The 22,388-nt window shown below is 39.2% G+C and overlaps 1 protein-coding gene across 5 annotated transcripts in view; it reads right to left on the reverse strand.

Moving 5' to 3' along the window:
* Positions 1-22,388, reverse strand: part of adgrb1a (adhesion G protein-coupled receptor B1a) — a 143,470-nt gene that overhangs the window by 74,168 nt on the left and 46,914 nt on the right. For 4 of the 5 annotated variants that reach the window (XM_086154901.1, XM_086154903.1, XM_086154899.1 and 1 more), the window contains exons 3-12: positions 8,871-9,029; positions 7,409-7,513; positions 4,972-5,136; positions 4,460-4,624; positions 3,204-3,368; positions 2,585-2,749; positions 2,353-2,454; positions 2,150-2,256; positions 998-1,192; positions 762-830 (exon numbers count right to left, since the gene is read on the reverse strand). In XM_086154901.1, the coding sequence (XP_086011027.1) occupies positions 762-830; positions 998-1,192; positions 2,150-2,256; positions 2,353-2,454; positions 2,585-2,749; positions 3,204-3,368; positions 4,460-4,624; positions 4,972-5,136; positions 7,409-7,513; positions 8,871-9,029 (1,397 nt within the window). The remainder of the gene's footprint in view (positions 1-761; positions 831-997; positions 1,193-2,149; positions 2,257-2,352; positions 2,455-2,584; positions 2,750-3,203; positions 3,369-4,459; positions 4,625-4,971; positions 5,137-7,408; positions 7,514-8,870; positions 9,030-22,388) is intronic. The other variant, XM_086154902.1, reaches the window with a different exon arrangement.

Consider the following 22,388-nt stretch of genomic DNA (forward strand, 5'->3'; position numbering starts at 1 on the left):
TCTTCACCTCTTTTCCACACTCTTTGTTGCTCTGGAGTGTTGACCCCAAATATCTGAAATCCTCCAACTTCCTGATCTCCACTCCCTGGAGCCTCACCGTTCCACCTGAGTTCCTCTCATTCACATACATATACTCTGTCTTGCTGCGACTAATTTTCATTCCTCTCCTTTCCAAGGCATACCTCCACCTCTCTAGATTTTCCTCAACCTGTTTATTAAAGTTCAGATAGTGCTAACACATTTTCTTACAGCTTGCATGTCTAAGCCAGTTCTGAGAACAGTAAACAGAGCAAACCCATCAGACTGACTACAAAAACAAGACCAACACTACTATCACCACTATTATAACGCCAACAACAACGGCTATTATCATGATTTATATTATTATTATTATTATTGTTATCAAAGTCATCATTTGGATTATGCAGAATAATGGTCTTAAATTGCGCTAGTTGGTTTGAAGCAAAGATAGAGGTGAGAAGAAGAAGGTGAATGAGTGCAGCAGATGGTAGAGTGGGTGTTTTTGCCTTGACGTGTTCCCTTATTTCAGAGCTATTTCTGTTCTTCAAGTCTGAAGAAACAGGTGTACAAACAGTCCATCTGTTGCTGATCTTGACCAGCGCACCTGTGTTTAACCCATTCTGTCTTAACTGCTTAATTGAAAAGCACCATATTTGTCAATACCGTCATGCTGTACATTTTACATGCAGTGCAAACACAGGTGAGTGTATCGACTTTTAGAAAATTAGCTCCTTACGAACCAGTTGGGCTTCTTCCCATCGCTCTCGGTTCTCTTCCATGAGCAGATTGCTCAAAGACTGCACAAAGTTCTGTGGGACAAAACAGAGATACATATTTCATGTTATTGGATCTCATCATTGTTTTCAAATCCATATATGTTCAGGCGACAGACACAGACACAATATGTGAGTGTGTGTGTGTGTGTGTGTCTGAATTTGAGCAACAACCTGACTAGACAGCAATCAAATAACCACACCCTCATATCTGCACTGCTGGGGCTGTAGTAGGCCCTCCTGAATATCTCTGTCATGTTCTTCAGCACGTCCACGATGGCAAGCAGGTCACCGCTGTAGCTGGTCCCATCACTGGATGTCACCCTGAGTTTAGCCATCACCTCTGACACTCCATCCCCTACAAGACCCCGCTGAGCTTTGGACAAATGTTCTCGAGTCTGAAAAAGATGGTGTCTTCTGTTACTTTTGTCACATAGAGGCCATAGCAAACAAACAATTCTATTTATAATTTCATTGCAAAGGCTTATCTGACAGCATATTGCTTCAATGTTCTAATTCAATGTTTCATTAGGCTTTTGAACAAAATTGGGAAACTGATAGAAAAGTAGGCGCATGATTACTTCCATGCAAATATGAGCATAATCAATATCAATGTGATCAATTAAAACACTAAGACTTAGTTCCTATACAAATTTGCGCAGTAATTTCAGCCTTACAGAGCTGTCTATATCTGTCTGGGCAGGAGATTCCTTTATGACCTAAATTTGATTGTGACATCGAAGCAAAGCCATATGTAGTGTAAAAAAATGATTCTACCTAATGAAGGTTCAGTTTTAATATCCTACTTAAATATATATATATTTTTAGATGGGAACTGTTAGGGCAGACAGTTTCTTGCCAAAATTTTATCACTGTAGTTTCAAGTGGTTACATATTTTAGGATGATTTGGCAATGCCTTCCAATATTAAGTTCTGTACTTTGTTAATGCTTTGTTAAGGACTGTGAAAGAAAGCAAATATATCATAATGTGAGGCTTATATATGACACTGAATCTTATATGCAGACTGTTAATAACAGATGTAATTTTTACCCTTTTCACTCCTTATAATTTTGTTAAGTTAGTCTGAAGTTTTTAATTAGTTTGACAAACTATATCTAAAGGATAGCTAAGTAATTTGAAACATGAATGCAATGGCTGTATTTTTCAGCATTTATCAATGTCCCATCAATTTTATAGTGGTGTTTTTTGTAGTTGGCAACATGCCTCATATAACCCTTATCATGTTCATTTTACATTTGGTTTGGCTATTTGGATCTTAGAGAATGTAAAAAGCCAATATCAGAGTATGTATTTGAACAAACCTCAGCTAAAGGAAGTTAAGAAGATGCTTACCAAAGTTTGTATACTGCGATAATCGTTCGAAATGCATTTTATATATGTGGGATTCTCCCAGTATGCAATGCCTTCCTCATCAAAGCAACAGCGACGAAGGATAAGCCCTGTGTGAAGAAATGTGCAGGAATGTTAATATGTAATTTAATTAATAAAATATACTTGGCAAATTATTGTAAGGTGATGTATTGCAAATTGCTAACCCATTGCATTAGGAGGGCAGCGAACCGCTGCTGTATCCCCTGCTGGAGTCATCTTCCACACAACATTGGAGAAATTGTCCTCTGCACATATTTCATGAGGTTCTGTTCGCAGAGGGGCAAAAAATGAACTGCATTTGGGGGCATCATGTAATCCTGTCAGGTCCAGGTGGGGTCAAAGCATTTCTTTGATGGAATACTGCTGATGAAGCAAACCATGTACTCCTCTGCTAACCTGGGCATCTCTTTTCATTACACTGGCGGACCTCCTCTTGTTCTCCGGGGCAAGGCTGCCCTCCAAATAATGGCCCATAACAAATCCTGCTTCTTTGCTGACTCCCCCCTCCACAGGTCTTTGAGCATCCAGACCACAAGGACCATGGCTGCCACTTACCATCCACTGAGGGATATAATATGTATAAATCACAGGGGTTTAGACAAGAGCTAACACAATTGCAAATCATATCCTCAGTAAAGGCACTGACTTTTCTAAAAAGAAACAGTCATATGAATATCATACATATGAAAACATTTGCTTTAAATTCCAATTTAGCTTTATATTAATTTTCCCTCTTTAGATATACACATTAAATTCAATAAATAAGATATGGAAACTGATAAAAGAAATGTTAGAAATGCATTCTGTTATTAAGCTATTATGTCTACAATACATACAGCAATAGATATAGATACACACATATACACACATCCTTAGATTAGAGATAGCCATTGTAAACAACAAGAAGGAAGAGGACCGGTTTCAAACAAGTGGTCTATCAATAAATCAAAATATAAGTTGGAGACTAGCCAACGCAAAAACCATCAGTATTTGATGAACTAGTACTGTAACATACCGGGGCACTCTCCAAGGAAACATTGGACTGTCTCCATCCATTCGCCTCTGCACTCCGAACCCCCATAAGAGGGGCCGTTGCACTCTCTAGTGCGCTGCCTGGTCCCGTTAGAACAGGAAGCAGAACATGAGCTCCAACTGGACCACTCATTCCAAACCCCATCCACTGAGAGGAGCCAAAGCCAAAAGATATGACTATTAGCCATTATAGAGTGAAGTAGATGTGACAAGAAGTAACCAGCGGGGTAAAAACAATGTTAAGCAATAATATTTGGTTGTATTAGATAAATTATATCTAACATCATCGCAAAGTCTCAACACAACATCAATTTGACATGTAATAAATCAGTATTTTTATATTCAATTGATTCTAATGTAAATGTTAATAAACAAAGTTTGAAGGTATTGCAACATTTACATCAACACAAATTGATGTTTTCAAAGTGTTTTGACACAATTTGAACAATGACAAATTGTTTGGTTTGCATTTAGAGACTACATGTGATGATGGGCAAATGCTAGATTAACTTTTAACTTAAATGTCAAGTCATGTGCCTTGTAATTTCTCATTTTGTAAGAACTACAACAAAGTGCTTTTTCCCCCTCTTCCAATTTTAGTATTACACAATTTTTCTCGCTAAAAAAGTTAATAAATGAATACAATGATTCATACATGTACATACATACATGAATAAATTAATAAATAAATAGGAATAGGATTCAGCTTTAGGATTGTATTGGATGAAAGGATGAAGTAACTCAAATGCTTCATCTGATGTATGAATGTAAAAAAATACAGAATGCAAGGTAAGAACAAAGCAATAATAGCAACCAAAAAAAACATTTTACTTATAGCACATTGTCTTTTAGACAATGTAACAGTAGAGTGACTTTAGTTTTGTATTGCATTTGTAGAGATAAATGCACACATTTCAGCCCTCTGTCTTGCCACAAAAATGACACAAAAATGTGAATGTGATTATTTAAAAGGCAAAAACATAAATATGTTTTTGTCTGACTGTTGACATTAGCCAAACTGCTAATGAAAATGGCACAAGTTAAGGTAATAACTTCAGAAACAAACTATTTATTTTATTAATTTGACTTTATTTATTTTGAGCAGTGTAGTATTTGAATTTTGGGCTTCTTAGATGCCAAAGATCGAGAAGAGACCTTTACTTTGTATGCCCTGCATCTAAATCAGATACTGGGTGTAGTTTTGGTCGGCAGATCATACAGAGAGAGCTTTCCACTCACCTGGACAGACAGCTATGTTACAGAATTTAGTCTGTTTCTCTGGGCCTTCGCAAGGGTCTCCCCCAAACTGAGGTGGGGTGCAGGTTCGTGTTCGGGACCTGAAACCTCGGCCACAGGTCGATGAACACAAACTCCATGGCGACCACTCGTCCCAAGTGCCATGCACTGAAATCAGACCAGCTGAAGTATGATTTATACAAAAAGACACAGTCCCTATAACAGAAATATAATCATCTCTGTCACTGAAGTATTACACGGACATTTTCTATTCCACAAGTTAAAGAGTCCTTCTGTCTGTCTGTGTGACACAACGCCATGAAATCCTCCTAATAATTGCAGGAATCATTCCAAACTGCAGCAAAAGCCATTGCTCTGAGGCAGTGAAAGAAATCATCTTAGATCCATGATACTAGGTTCTTGCGGAGGGAAGTTGGTTGAGGCAGGGTCCAGGAGAGGGCTGGGCGAGCGCAGGGAGGTGGCTGGACTTGTTTTGGCCGTGACGGGAATCTTACCTGGACAAACAGCAGAGTTGTTGCAAGGTCTCTGCTCTCGCAGTGGCCCACTACATTGGGTGCTGTAGGAGGAGGACACACAGAAACGAGTGCGACTCTGCCAGCCCTCCCCACATGTGGCAGAACACACACTCCACGGTGACCACTCCTCACCTGAGGCTGATTCTACTGAGGAGGAAGGGTGGGAAAGGAACGGGGGGTAATAGAAAGAAGAGGAAGAGGAAAGGAGAGGGCCATAACTAATTACCATGCAGGATATAGCCACCATGGCCAAAAGAGGAAGGGAATGTGGTGCAAAAAGGGCTGGTTTGAGTGTTGTCACATTTTAGGAGCCCCTTCTTTCAAGAACCAAATGCGTTGAATCAGTGTATGCAATTGAATCAAGTCGAATAAGGTTATACAGCTGTTGAGATAACTGCTGCACCAATGTGGAACAACACTTATGTCAATAGTAGCTAGTGGTTAGGTCTTTAGGCAATGTATCAGAAATGTTTTCCAAAAGAGGAGGCACCTGAAATAGACTTCAGTATACTGTTGTGCTTGTCCCTCTTCAGCTGCATGGCTCTGACATCATATCCTTTGCATTGACTTCCAGTGGAAGCAAATGCTATAAGCTGGGGATATGGGAGTCATCTTTTCATTGGCCAAAACTGACCACCAAGGAAAATCTGAGCTGTCGCGGCTGGAGAAGCAGGGAGAGGTGAACTGAACAGGAAGTGGGGAAACCTATTATCTTGTTAAAGTGATACTACATCATAGATCTCTATTTAGTTTTTTTTTTTTTTTTAAACACGGACTTGTCTTTACGCATACTGTGTGCTTTAGTGAAACAAACTTCAAAAGTTCAACATTTTGGAAAATGTACTTTTTTCACATTTCGCAGGTAAATTTTATTTACGATTGTAAGATGACAAATGTTTAATAATGATTATGCCTATCCTTTGGCTAAAAACTACAACCACGATTAGATCACTTCTTTTTTTTTGTTACCGTTACTACAACCTTAGTGTCTGATTTCATTCTTGTGACAATTGGACTTGAATTTCTTCACTTGAAGACAGCCCTCATCCGAGAATTCTAATGACCTGTGGTACGTTTACAAATGTATCTGTCTGTGTTTTGGGCAGGTCTACGTTATGATGGTTTGTTATGTAAATGAAAGAGTTGATCGGCAGAAAAATTGGTCTAAGAGGGTTGTTATGTTAATGTGGTGTGGTTCATTGGGGACAAAGGAGCAACTTTTGGGGGATTACCCGGAATGTGAAAAGTTAAAGCTAGACAAAGGAGTGAAACCTGTTTGATCATATGAAACGAGGTTCATGTGGAAGTTACCGAGGATGGTTCTGGTTTTGGGATGATTCACCACCAGAACAGGCCCCATTAGCACAACAACATAACCATTAGCATAACAACCCCCTTAGACCTAGTTTCTGCCAATCAACTCTTTGTCACCATAACCTTGACCCTCCCAAAACCCGGGCAGTTATATTCAGAAACTCTTCACAGGTTATTGGAACTCTCAGATGAGGGGTGAAATGTCTTCAAGGGAAGAAATTTAAGTCCAGGTGCTACGACAAGAGTTTGACAAAAATTCACCATGACCATGATGACTGACAACCTCCACAGACATGTTTCTGATTAACATTGTAGGATTTATACAATACAACTTGTCATTTTCTTCAAAAACCTGACGTAGGATTATTTCAAATTCTCCTCTGATCTGTTGAGTCTTGCAATACTCCTAATAGCAATTCAATATTGGAACGTAATATGACAGTATTAAATTATATATACAGAATGCTGTTGTACATGTTGAGCCTCCCCATAATGGGAGAAAATGGAGGTGAATACTGATATCTATCTATCTATTTAAAATAATCCTTCATTGATTATCTGTCTGTCTCAGCAAGTATTTATTCATTTAGAATGGAACAGCAACAGCCACTTGATGAAGTATAGAAGCTTGTCACAAGAAGTACCTAACCTAAAATGTACAATAGCATTTAAGTGGGAAAAAATCAAAAGTTGTTTGGACATGATGTGATATCTTACTGTTGGAAGGAAGGCGCAAAAGTACATTTTACCACTGAACCTTACACAGATGGGATAAACGATTGTGTCGACTGAACTTGGGTGTAGCATCACTTTAACAGACAGGGAGGATTCTGCCTGATGTTCAACATTTTACAGACAGGGAACATCATCCTGGAATGACCTCAGATAAGATAAAATTACCATATATTCATTTAGGGTTCATGTTGGATTTATTCCATTGAGAACAACTTGTTGCTTTGGGAGATTTTGATAGATGTGTGTATTCACAGCACCGCTTCAGATGTTTTGTGTCAGCTGTTTTGTTTGTGTTTTGCAAATGTGGTGGTCACCCAAGCTGCCACAGTGACTGATGCATCGGCTCCCTCTGCGTCTGGTATCTTACCTGTCTGAGGACTCTGCTGTCCGCTGCGGGGCTTCTCTACATCATCACGCTTGCGGTTGTCCACTGAGCGGAGTGATTGGCTGCGAGAGAGATGCCGGCCTTTGCCTAAAGGGGGGTGAGGCAAGGCCGGGGAGGAGTCGGGGGTTAGCAAGCAGAGCTGCTCGTCATAGCTGGGACACATCCGTGACGTTATTGGTCACTCAGATCAGCATCAGCCAAACTTGGGATGTTTTGTGCTGTAAATGTGTGTTTTGTGTGTTCTCTTTGAATTATAAAATAGGTCAGTGTTTTCAAATGCCCTCATAGACACCAATATATTTCTCTTGTCAGAGTGGTTTGTCAGCGAAAAATGTATTCATTTTCTTGCCTCTTCTGACCACTTGTAAGTACCATGATTTGTATGCTTGATAATAATATCCATAGTGCACATGCATGTTCTTGGAAACTGTGACTGTCCTTTTCTTTCATCCATCAAAGTCCCCCTCCAACATGCACTCCTTCAGTAAAAACAATTGCACATAGATCATTGATAGGCAAACAAATCAAAAACATGAAAAAAAAAGCTTGTATATTTTTTTATATATAAATATGTGACATAAGGACCTCTTAATGTTGCATTGTGTGATGATAGCTTATAATATGTTAATATCATAATATAGCACTGCACTGTGGACTGCACTGTGGACACAATGTCAGTGTGAGCCACTTTTCTTTACTAGTCTGTTTTTCATATTGAGTAAAATCACTGTGAAGTATTCTAAGGAGACAGGCTGAGTTGGTATCAACAAAAAACAATTGCAGCAGAAGATGGCTGTTTGAGCTCTGTCATCAATTAAAGTTGCATTGTTTACTCAAGCGATAATATTTTCTGACTGTTAACCAATGGCTTTTCAGCCTGAACCTAAAAATACTTTACAGTTATTAACATACTATTCCTCAATAAGAATTATCTATCTATTCATCTATCTATCTATGTTCATACATATATCATTTTACCTTATGAAATGACCAGTTAACTTTCTACATGAATGAAAACACAAACAGGAGATTAGGCTACAGCAATACAGTTAATGTAATGGAAACACTCTAGTTTAGGTTATGATTTTTGAAACGCGATGTTGTAAACAAGAGTAGAAAAAATACTGATAAAAGTTTTGTCATGTTGGTGCCAACCACCAGCCAACTATTTCTCCTGATATTGATTTTTTTTTTTTGTAATTCCTCTGATTTACTCTCAGTTGACATTGTTTCCATGATGCTAACATATTTCACAGATGTGGCGCCAACATCACGTAATGCACTGATGGGAATTCATGGTCATTTAACACATTTCAATGAAACTGGATTGCTCTGAACACTGCTGAAACTGCATGCTGAAGTGTAACCCCCAATGCGAACTCACAAATGAATCCACACACAGTTGCTGGAGGGGGTTGAGAGGCAGAGGTGGGGGTGGGCTTACCGCTGCAGGGTTGTGAGTTACAAGGCTGGCCCTCCTCCACCACCCCCTGACATTGGTAGGACTCTTCAGGATGTGATTGACAAGTCCGAGTACGGGTTTGAATTCCGCCTCCACACTCACTGCTGCACTCTGCCCACTGGCCCCACAAACTCCACCCCTCTGGGGACAAACAAACACAAATAGAATGTCATAGCTGTCCATGTTTGAATCAAAAAGATGTCTCAATAGCAAGTGTAACTTACAGTTCAAATACAAGAGTAAACTCCTCACATATCAATGGTTTTCAGCTGTTTATACCAGTAGAATTCAAAAACTACCATAGTAAGGATTGGTTGAAGATAGAAATGTTTTACAGATGCAGACACATAAATCTTCATCTTTTTTCCTTTCAAAATGTTCTTTTTTTCTGTATTAACAATCTGCAGGATATTTATATATGTATATGCTTCACCAAAGACCAAATGTGTGAAGTCAAACACATTCTCAAAAAAATGAGTGCGGTTAAAACAATTTTTTATTATGTCATTTTTACTTTTTTGGGCACTTAGATTGAAAAAAAAGGCTCTCAGGAAGTTGATAATTCATATCATAGTTTGAATTAAATTCAATTTTTATGATTCCAAACTAAATAGAACAGACAGGACACAACTTAAATTTCCATCAACATCATTGCCAGTTACTCATTAAGAACCGGAACCCTTTATGTAATAATGCACATATGACCATATCAGAGATGGCCAGACATCTTTCCAAAACTTGAACTAAAGGAGACAACACACACACACAGTTGGGAGAACAAATATTTGATACACTGCTGATTTTTAAGCTTTTCCCACTTGCAAAGCGGGTCGAGGTCTGTAATTTTTATCGTAGGTACTCCTCAACTGTGAGTGACAGAATCTAAAACAAAAATCCAGAAAAAACATATTGAATGATTTTTAAGTAATACATTTGCAAGCTGTCCCGTTCTCCACTCATTACCTTTATTAACTGCACTTGTATTAAAGACACCTTTCCACACACTCAATCAAATAAACTCCAACCTCTCAATGATGGCCAAGACCAGACAGCTGTATAAGGACAACAGGGATAAAATTGTTGACCTGCACAAGGCTGGGATGGGCTACAGGTCAATAGGCAAGCAGCTTGGTGAGAAGGCAACAACTGCAGGCACAGTTATTAGAAAATAGAAGAAGTTCAAGATGACGATCAATCTCCCTCGGTCTGGTGCTCCATACAAGATCTCATCTTGCAGGGCATCAATGATTATGAGGAAGGTGAGGGCTCAGCACAGAACTACACGGCTGGCTACACCGTCATGGATTAAAATCCTGCAGCACACGCAAGGTCCCCTTGGTCAAGCCAGCATGTGTCCAGTCCCAGCTCAAGTTTGCAAATGACCATCTGGATGATCCAGAGGAGGAATGGAGAAGTGCATGTGGTCTGATGAGACAAAAATAGAGCTTTTTGGTCTAAACTGTACCCACTGTGTTTGGAAAAGAAGGATGAGTACAACCCCAAGAACACCATTCCAACCGTGAAGCATGGAGGTGGAAATGTCATTCTCTGGGATGCTTTTCTGCAAAGCGGACAGGACCACTGCACCGTATTGAGGGGAGGATGGATGGGGCCATGTATCGCAAGATCTTGGCCAACAACCACCTTCCCTCAGTAAGAGCCTTGAAGATGGCTCGTGGCTTGGTCTTCCAGCACGACAGCGACCCAAAAAACACGGCCAGGTCAACTACGGATTGCAAATTGAAATAAAAAGCAAATTAATTACTTAAAAATCATACAATGTGATTTTCTAGATTTATGTTTTAGATTCTGTCTCTCACAGTTGAAGAGTACTTATGATAAAAATTACAGACCTCTCCATGCTTTGCAAGTGGGAAAAATCAGCAATGTATCAAATACACATACACACATATATATATATATATATATATATATATATACACATACACACACACACACACACACATGTATATAAAATATTGATTGGTAAATAAAGGGTTGATTGTTGATTGGTATATGAAGGTTTGATTACTTTTTTATTTATCATACCAAGCCATAAAACAAGGTATACATTACTGGTTAAATAGAAGTTGATTTCATGTAACAATCTAACAAAGATATATTTTCATATAATATCTACTTAAATGAGAAATTAAATAGAATTTCATGATATAAACATGGTTACTACTTGTATTACACACATATATGATATGAATTACAATGTCTTTGGATGAGAATACACATGATATAACCTTTTATGTGGTGTGATATTGACCACTTTGACATTATGCTATGAGAAGTATAAATATTTTTCTGTATTAAAAAGCCTCATAGCCAGCCGACAGCAAGTGCCCCTGAAGAGCAATCAGTACAGGGGGGTAGAAAGTTTTAAGGCTCTCTAACAAGGGTGTATTTCACAGACATTTCAAATATGTAAAATTGCATGGAAGATCAATTATTCTAAAGCAGTGTAGTTGTTCCTGATGAGAGTCTCCCTCTCATCATGAGTGTCAGTCAGTCTAATACTGGACTAAATATGCAGAAAAGCCCTAGGCCTACCAAAGCTCCTCAAACTGCCCTAACTCTTTTCTCTTTTATTGATTTATTTTTGAATACAATAAATACACTTATCTCTTACTCATGGGTTTTATGTTTTGTTCTCAAGAAAAACTTTTTTAAGAGACACTCCTGTTAAGGAGCAAAATAATCCAAATCAACAAACCCCATCTATGAGATACATTGTGGATAAAACCAGCAGAGGTGAGCAAAACAAGGTCCAAAGCTGAACCTCCTAGACTGATGGTATCTCCCCTTTAAAGGAGGACTGGAGGGGAGATTTCACTTTAAAAACAGAGGTGTGATGGATGCCATTGTCACTATGAAATCCCCTGTTTGGCTCCCCTGATTTAATGCTCTCCACTCGAGGTGTGTTGAAATGAGGAGGAGCAAGTAAAGAGTGCTCTCTTTGTGTCCCGCACGATCGTAAAAGCTTAATGGCGCAGACAGATGCCTTTCATCCCCCACAGGCGATGACAAATATGTATTAATCTACATGAATAGAACATGGAGTTGGCCGGAGTACAGACACACATTTTTTAATTACTGGCAAATCAATTTCCTTAGGGTTGAGGGCTTGGGAGGAAGAGGGCCACACACTTGCGTATACAAACAAACACACACACACATTGTTCCTTTACAGCTGTATCTTGGCTTGTCAGTGCGATCAGTCAGACTTTATGGATTGAAAGAGACACATTTCAGCAAAGAGTCCAAATGTGTAAACGATTTTCTTTAACCTCAGAAATGAAATTAGCAGGCACCAGTGATCACCATCAATATGTTTTTGTTGTCAGCAAGCTGACCGAGTGAGACCTAACATTTACTTACGGCTGTGAAATTGAATGTGCCCATGTTTCTGCTATCACAATCAATCACCTGAGCTGGCATAAAACAACCAGTTAATTCACTGGAAGAGCAACCATCAACAAACTGGTCTAGCAGTATGGCAATTTCTATCAATCAGTGGAAAGATTAGGTTGTTATCTCAATGTCTCACAGCTAAATGTTTGATTGCAAAATATCCATCAACTCTTTCTGCAACACCAAGAGCTCCATTTTCGGATTCAGCTAGTCATCCATTCCATATCAACTCCGAGCCAAAAACTTAATCCACATTATTATTCTGTTTCAAAGATGGAAAGCTACAATTTCAGAAAACATCTGAACCAGGACAGGTGTGAGTGTTAGGTCACTCTTCATAAAAATAAGATGGCGCTTACATGTTATATTTTCAAGAAGGGCTGCATGGTGATGCAGTGACCTCACAGCAAGGAGGTCCTGGGTTCGATTCAAACGGGAGAGTTTACATGTTGTCCCTGTGTCGACATCTCCGGGCTCTCTTGTTTCCTCCCTCGGTCAAAAAGCACACAGTCGGCCAACTCTAATTTGCCCAGATGTATGAATGAGAGAGTGAATGGTATTACATCAGTGTGTGGAAAATCGGCTGACGACTGGTCCAGAGTTTACCTGACTCTTTCTCAATAGCAGCTGGGGTTAAGCACCTCAGCAACCCTGAGTGCTGGGTAAACGATATGGATGAAAGGAAATTATAAAAATGGTTGAAAATCATTGTGTTGAGTCCATCAGTATTAGCATTAGTAATGTAGTATCTTTTCAATATATCAAATGTGATATGGAATGTTTTGATGCAACTAATGTTTAAAAGCGATTCACACACTTCAATTCCAAATGTAAACAGTACCCCCTACTCCCAGTTATCTTATAAAATAAACATAATGGATATAATTAGGGGGTGGCACAGTGGTTAGTGCTTTGGCTTCGCAGTATGAAGTTCTCCGGTTTCCTCCAACAGTCCAAAAACATGCAGCAGGTATATGTGGCCATGCGAGTGACTGCCAGCCAGTCCAGGGTGTACCCTGCCTCTCACCCGATGACAGCTGGGATAGGCGCCAGCGTCCCTTGTTACCCTGAGTGCAGGATAAGCGGTAGATGATGGATAGATGGACGGATATAATTAGGATCAGTAAAACATTTTTAATAATATTTTTCTATTTCATATTTTGAATAACTCCGATTCATACTGCCAGCTTGCATTTACCCCTCCCTAGGGACCACTCTTCATTTTGCTGTGGACACCAACCAGATCTTTGACACCAATGACTGCTGTATAATTGTTCTGAACAATTCTTTAAAATTCTTATTTAAAACAGAAACACTACATTGTCAAATATGGCACAAGAATCAATTTTCATGTTTCATTTTACAAAGTGAACATAAATATTCTCTGCGCATCTCCTGTTTATATTACGAACATTACAGTGCACATTTCACAATATTCGCATATTTCTCTGGACTCATAGGCAATAAGGTGAGGATGATGCAGCAGAATAACCTTCATTTGCTCTCTTCAATCATTCGGGATTTATTTTGAACAAATATGCTGTATGAATACAAAGAAAGATTAGCTGCAGTTTGGAGCAGAGGACAGAAGCTCCTTCTATCAAATGAAGGCTTTGGCAAAGCGAGGGAAAAAAAAAATGGTGGTGGTGCTGGTGGTGGTGGTGGTGGGGGCGGGATGCGGGGGGGTCCATTTAGAGATAAGATTCATTCTTCTGCAGGATAAAAAACACAATGACGAGAATATGAACTTTTTTTTCTTCCCTGACCAATAATCAGACTCGGCAAGGGAGAAAAATTGAGTGTTCTTCTGTCCCTGCAAGGACATTTCCTTATGTTCTCAATAATTCAGAGAGGGGCTTTGTCAATGCCCCCCTGTGCGTACACACACACGCACACACACCCACACATCCACACACACACACCCACACATCCACACACCACCACTCCCCCGCAAATGGTAGCAGGCGTGGCTGAGAACGCCATCCTCGCTCTTTTAACTCTCCAAATCCCTGCTTCACTGTGAGCCTCAGCATTCTTTAAAATACACACACACACACACACACACACACACACACACACACACACGGTCCTCACCCTTGCAACTACAGAAACCTTGAGTAAAAGTGTTGAAAACTTAAGATTTTAAGAAATCTGGCAAACTTTAATTGTGGGTGTTCTATCAAGAGAGGCATCATCTTTGCAGGCAAAAGAGTAAGGTCAAATGGATCAGCTGCTTCCAAAATCAAAAGCTACATTTTTAGGGGCATTTAAATTTCTTCACCTTTTTTGCCAAAAACCGAAAGAGCCGAATCCTAAACCCATAACCCCTAAATCAAAATACACATGACTTCTGAAAAAAATAAATCTCAGTCACATTTTCAAATTTGTGATGAATCTGTTGAACGAATCTGTTGACAATGTATTTACACATGAAGATTTGCAATGATTTTTCACTTGATTTTTCATTTTCCACTTACTTACGGGTGCATGACTAGACAAAAAAGACCTGCATCCATCAACCTCCACCCATGTACATGTTTATGAATTTGCAAAATATCAACAAGAGACGGCAGAGATACCAGATCCACTGTTAATTTTTAAATAAGACTGTGACATACCTACAATTCATGAACCATTAGTCAGGTATAATAGCATCAACTGATTTTCAAACAACTTCACGGAAAGAGATCCAATATTATGATGTGACATGCTATGTGCTGCTCTGCAATGGTGATGTAGATGTTTCAGAAAATTATCACCGTCTAGAATTGATTTGGCCTCTGTCTCCAATAAATCATTTTCAGTCAATCAAATGAAGGGCCGTTATGTTTTTGACAAGTCATGACACAAATAGTCATTTCTAGGCTTAAAGTATTGTCCTGTGTCTGGATTGGCCCTTGAGTTTGAGTGTTTTTTTTTCTGTTATCCTCAAGTTTGTGCCTAATGAACTTCCCAAAAGTCACCCTGCCCTTCTGTTTCAAACTGGGCTTCTCCTGTTACAGATCTAGTTTCTGAAGCTTCCAACTCATCAATAGTTACATCTAACCTCCAAAACCTCAGACGCACGCGCACACACACACACACACACACACACACACACACACACACACACACACACACACACACACACACACACACACACACACACACACACACACTGCTTCTCAATCAATAGATCTACAGCAACCCTATCTAATGGTATATGTGTGTGTGTGTGTGTGTGTGTGTGTGAGAGAGAGTGAGTGAGTGAGTGAGTGAGTGAGTGCACACACATTAAGGGCTGTGATTTGAAGAAGGGATGGGGGGTTGAGGTGCGACGCTGACAACTGTGCGGGAAACAAGGCAAGGAGGGAGAGTAGAAGGGGATGTGGAAGCCAGAAAAAAAGACAAGAGTTGAGAGGGGGAAAAAGGAAATAATCATAGTAACACAAAAATGCAGGGCAGAAATGGGGCACGCGGTTCATATGGAGCTGTACGGCTGAATGAAGGATAAGGCGAGTGCTGACACCCAGAGGACAGAAGCAGTCAACTGCAAGTGGGAGATAACAGGCAGTGAGCTAGCAGGAGGGAAGAGGGTGTAGAGAAGACAGGGGAATTGAGTGAGAGGAGGGAAAAATGTTTGGCCAGATAAGAGTAGATGTGAAATGAAAAGGGGCTGAAAAAAAAAGGGGGGGTGCTGACAAACACAATGTCAGCATTTCAGATACATGGAATATCTCTCATATTTGCCGCAAGTGTTGTTTGCTGCATAATTTGGCATTTAACACAGTATTTTTGTACCCGCTGACTTAATTGTGACAACTGTACTTGATATATTTCCCATGATGTAAATGAATGAATATATTAGTCAAACAGAATCAGGTCCCATGTGTTATACATATTTCTGTTTGACCTGTGCAGTGTAACTGCAGCAAATTCTCCACATACTAATTTAATACGATATCACTACAACCCAAACGATGGATGTATATTTTCACTATATAACATGACAAGCATCTTCTTGTCCATTTTGATTGCTCAGTTGACACTCACAGGGGATCTAAACTCCAGAAAAAGGTATTTTTCAAATTTTTCAGTTCTGAAATCTGTATAGTTGGAAAGGAAACAGTTGAAAAATAGTGTCAGTCTCCAACAAAAGGTTTAATTTAACTACATTTTAGAGAACATACAAGTAAATCTTTTTAATAAAAGGATGGCTGGCTTAATTTATTTTGTAAAATAAAAGCACTTAGTCTTATAACGCTACATCTGCAAGGGGAGTCTGTTCTTCACCTGTCACAATCTGCAATAATAGGTGCTTCAGGGAGTGAGCAGTTGTTTTACAGTAAAGTGCAGTTGCTTTTTATGATATGCAATCATGACATTATTGAATCTGTTCAGCCACAATAACTTCCACCTGCCTACAGCAGCCTTTTTTCCCCCACTAGGAGAAGGCAGTACACATCTGCCTTGGTGGGTTTCGAGTAGGTTTAAGATTCTCGGAAGGCATTACCCACACAAGCGAAAACATGTTTTGTTTAAACCACTCTCTCTAAAAGTTCAATTTTGGAACCAACTGCATCACACATCAGACACGTACACACACTCTAACATGTCTAACCCTTTCACCCCATCCTCCACTCCCAAGGTCAGTGACTATAATTACAGTTAACTCATGAGAAAGAAAAAAAAAAAAACAAACACCCACACTCTCTTTCTTACTTGAGGAAGAGTGTGAGTATCTTGTATACCATTGATTGCATGATGTATTTAAGAAAAAATATATATATATAAACCACATGTGATACAAGCCACACATGGCACATTTGCTCTGGGTAAGTTTCCTTTTTTTCTTGTGGTCATTTATAATGACAGTGCAATGAATTAAAGCTAACAATAAGCTTGTGATTATGTGTGATGTCACTCGATACAGCTGCCCATTCTCCTCATCACTCATCTCCTGTCATTTAGCTGCCGTTTCTCATTTTGCCAGTCTGTTCCTGGTCTTCTGGATCCTAGCGTGATTATAGTCATAGGGCTATCATATCTATTTGGACAAACATTAACTTTCTCTTCTGTTTCGAAATTAACCCTTTGTTACGTACGTAAAGGTCAGAAAATCTAAATTGTTTTCTTTTACAAATGGCCATTGGTTCACAAAGAAGAACCCCCCCCCGAAAATGTATACAAAGAAAATGAATCCCAAAATGTATTATACAAATGTGTCTAAACATTGATTAATGAAAGACTCCAACCTGTACATGCTTTCAGTCCATGCCACTCCTCTCCAGTTTTGCTTCCCTCACTTGCCTGTTGTTTCTATTCTCTATACCATGCTAAAAAAAAGGGAACACTTCAACACAACTGCATCCCATTGATCAGCCTCTTTCTGGGGAGCTGGAAGCTTAACCGGCAGGTGAACCTGCTGCAGAGCACCCGGCGCCCAATCAGCTCCCTGCCAGGGCGTCTGTGACATTAAGCAAGCTGCCACCAACACAATAACACACCGCCACTTTGCCTCTGGATGCTACCCCTGGTACACCTGCTCTTCACCTTCACTGTATTGGAGTGTGATTCAACCTCATCTCACTGCTCTGAGCAGTCACGGTGTTCTTGACATTCAAGCTGCTATAAAAGATTGCAGACATCATCTACCATTCTGGTGGACTCAGCAACTTATTGTCAATAGAACCATGAAACGAAGCCGGATCAAACACTTGTCAGTTCTTCTCTGAAGACCTCACTATGACTCTCGCTGATGAAAATACATTTAGTGCTTTACTATTTCTAACAGCACTACAACAGAAACTGCAATGTGCTCATGTCAACTGACGGATATGTCATTCACCTCACCAGTGTGACTCATTTCTTTGTTTGATGAACATTTTGAGCTTTGTGTCACATAACATAAGCAACGGTAAATCATGTTAATGTAATACTACAGTTCCAACAGCATCCTATGATGAATGGATATGTGAGATACATGATGTGGTAAAGAGTTTGATCATTTAATTACTTTAACCCTATCCTCACTGGAACAAAAAAAACAACAAAAAAATAACAAAAATATATGAAAAGATAAAATCATAATAATATGAATACATTTAAAAAGCCAAAGATAAACTTTTACAGAAATAACACAGGTGAAATGACCATAACTGCATTTCTTAGTCAAGGCTTGAAATCTGCTAATGTCTTCGTCCCCAAGTTAACTATGTAATGAAACAGATAAATGAATATTGCTATGTAGTTTACAAAACCCTATGTCATCCTTATTTCACAAAAAAAGCTTCTTGAAAAGATATTAACGACTGTAAAACAGTATTTGGAGAGAATGTATGAGAGGTAATCTTACAAGACCAAGGTCATTTTGTGTCTCTTTCTGCTGTATCAATGTGGTTTAAAAAAAAAAAAACCTCTACACTCTGTGATGCATTTTTCTGATAAAATCTCACTATGAAGAGGAAGTGAGGACTGGAGGAACATGATGTAAATCCTGCCTTTTATATGTGAAGCTGAAGCTGGTGACCGAGAGAGCGGGGTCATCTCATGTACAGGGTGAAAACTGAACTGAACAAATATATGCAAAGTGGTAAAGGGACTCGGGTTATAAAGTGGCCTCTTCCCCTCATCAGCGGGTAAAAGTTGATACAGTGTTGTGCCATTCACAAAAGGGCCGCTATGCATGGAATTAAGGGTTGAGTGTGTCGCTCAAGGCCACTTTGCCACTCTCTCTAGAGAATATGAGCAATACGCATGTCTGTACACAGAGGCTGTCTCAAAGTTTCAATGCTTTCTTCAGGCTTTCTGCTTGGGGCTTTTAACCACTTGCAGTTCACTTGCAGTGAATGAGTTGCTACTTTATCACATTTCAATGACAGCGTGGCTTGGACACAACATTTTAGGCCTTGTCTAATGTATCCACTTGAGCTATGTGTGAGCGGTCAGTCTTTTCTCACAAATTATTTGGTTTTCTGGTTTTGTTTCTAATTTTCTTTCAGGTGAGAGGGTAAAAAAAAAAATCAGTAATGCTCAATAATGCGTCTTGTTTATGTGGCTGTACAGCAAGCTGAAATATATTAAGAGAAAGCACATTTGAAGATGGTTCAAGGCAAGGTCTTGAAAACAATGTGAAGCTTCATGTTATGTGGAAAAAAACATGTTTCCTTCAGTCAATCATAGATTGAATGGTAGTATTTTTTTTTACTGCAAGGGTGTATGTATGAATTCCTAGTTTTACATACACACACACACTATTTGTTCTGTTTCATCTATATTGTTCCTAATTTGCCCAATCTCAAATGTGAGTAGAATGACAGAGACACCCCCTTTCTAATACCACATTCAAGACAATGTCTTAGAAGTGTGGAAATTGCCAAAAAATTGAAGGGTCTGGGTGTGTGAGGCACTTGTGAACACTCGGGGACCAGATATATAAATGCCAATGCACAAAACAGAAATAAAAGAAAACACACTCTTTGTTAGACATATGCAATCTGGCAAACATTAGGTCCAACATTATTAAATAACTGCACGTTTACTGACAGTCATGAATGAATGGAGATGGACATATCATATATCATCTGTTTTCCTTCGCTGTTGCTGATTATTCATCCTTCTGAAAAAAAAAAAATAAAACAAAAAAAGGGTGGTAGAGTGAACAAGAGAAGCTCTTTTATTCATTCTGAACTGACGGTTGGCAAATTTGACAGGTAGACACACGTTTTGTTTGCCGTCCGAGTTGCTATTTTGATGATTGACAAAAACTAGATCAACTTCAGCAATTAATTTGGTTGGCTTTTGAGCTCTAGACCAGGGATGACTTCGTCAAATGTCATGGCCACTTTTCAGTGGGGTCCCATTCTTCCATAGATGCATATCATATATAGTTCATACTATTTTTGCCTTACAATGAATAGTATTTGACCAGAAAGAAATCCAAAATCAGTAGTATCATGTTTGATATTTGGCAAAGATACATTACATGTTCTAAAAGGATTTTAACAAAAAGAAAGCAAGCATGTGTGGCAGTAGTTACTGTGGCTCATGAAAATAATTATTACATGTCAACATGTTTTGGATTCAAATTTAATCATTCTTTTTGATTTTTTTGTTTTTTTGTTTTTTGCTTTTTTCATTTCAACATTATTCAATTCAATTATTCAAACTGGAGACCCATTAACATAAACCACCAACAAGAATGACAATGTGAAAAAAAGGCCAGTCTGTGTTTACAAAGTGTTTACGCATCTGGCCTCTGGACAAGCTCTAGTGCCTGTAGTCTGACAATTTGACATCATGGAAGGGATTACAGAGGATGCCTTCAAAAATGCTGCAGGAAATGGATGCTTGGAAATCTGACTGGCTCCCTGTTTGTTTGTAGGCAAAATGTTTCATTGTTGTTTTTTTTTAATTCATTCATTTATTCATGTCTAATTGCTCTCAAAGATGATGGTTCTAGTTAAACCAACATTATTCTGAAAAGTGCTTTTAAAATGATACATTGTGACATGTTTTTTTTTTTTTTTTACAAAAACTGATCTCAATCATAATTATTCCAGATGCCCTAAACCTGGAGTGTCTGATCTCAAATCAAGAAATGTCTGTGAACTGGTAGAGTAACTAAGCAATTATTAATGGTAGGAAAGTGAGTCATTACATAAGCCTCAAATCTTACTTGAATCTTTGTTTGATCGCTGCATCAATCAGATCCAATCAATGTTTGACCTAATATGCTCTCTTATGAAAATATACAACATATTGTCTGGCTTTATCCTTTTTTTCTCCCCAAAAGACATGAGTGGGAATCCAAAACTCTGCAACACCGTCAAATCAGTGTAATGGGCTGACATTAGATAAGGAGCATTCATTTATTTGCTCCTAATATGTGACTAATATGTGCTCATATGAAAATAAACAACATATTTTCTGGCTTTACCCCCCCCAAAAAAAAAGATCTAAGTGGGAATCCAAGACTCTGCAACACTGTCAAATTGTTGATATTAGATAAGGAGCATTCATTTATGTGCTCCTAATATGTGCCTAATATGTGACTAATATGTGCTCATATGAAAATATACAACATATTTTCTAGCTTTATCATTTTTTTTTTCCAAAAGACCTGAGTGGGAATCCAAGATTCTGCAACAACGTCAAATCAGCGTAATGTGCTGACATTAGATAAGGAGCACAAATGTCGGACCCCTCACCTTCACAAGCAGCACCCTCTCTGCCCACACCCATTGTCTATAAATACACGATGTAGGCAGCTCCCTTGATTCAGGTGCAGGTCAGCCAACCAGACATTTCAATTCCGAAGATAGATGCCCCACTTCAGAGGGAACAATAAGTAGAGGCCCAAAAAGGTCCCTCCCAACAGGGATCAGATGTTTTTCTTACTTTCTCTCCAGTTTGATTGACAGCTCACCAGAAAAAAGGTTTTTGTCCTGCTTTTTTTTCACACATCCATCCCTGGTACTTATGAAGTCCGCGTATTCACATGGTGATTGTGCAAAGCTGCTGAATGCCACACGCTTCTTTTGCTCGACAAACATCTCTGTCAAATTATTTTAGAGGTCTTCACCAGCTTGCCTTCCATCTCAGCATTTTTTTTTTTTCTCTCCATTCAGTTGATTTCAAATAAAGTTGCTGTGAGGATGTCTTTTACTTAGTTTGGTGTTTACAGGTTGCCTTTCTCAGCGCCCTTGCGGTCAGTACAGGCTGCAGTGTTCCTATGGGAACGACCACAGCCTTTATGGCTATTTCCTCCATGGACTTGAGTGGATTCCCCACCCTTCCCCCACATGGCCATTACAGCTGAAAATCGCCCCCGCTGTGCTCTGCTGTGTCCTGAGCTCTCTGTAGCTTCTTCATTCACTCCCCAGCTGATGAATGTATCATTATTTCTCTTAGTGGTTCCTTCAGTTGCACATTTTGAACCCTAACGGCACACTATGGGCTGTGAAATATATTCAGCACCATCCAGGGATTGCTAACCTATAAGTCTTGCACTGGCACACAAACACATGCAAGCACACCAAATCTCTGAGCAATGCGGTTTGCTCTTCCCACGCTTCATAACACTCCAGTACATCAGAAGCC

The sequence above is a fragment of the Fistularia commersonii genome, chromosome 11, assembly GCF_037954325.1.
Source record: "Fistularia commersonii isolate RoL2024-O1a breed Wild chromosome 11, RoL_Fcom_v1.0, whole genome shotgun sequence".
Lineage (NCBI taxonomy): Eukaryota > Metazoa > Chordata > Actinopteri > Syngnathiformes > Fistulariidae > Fistularia > Fistularia commersonii.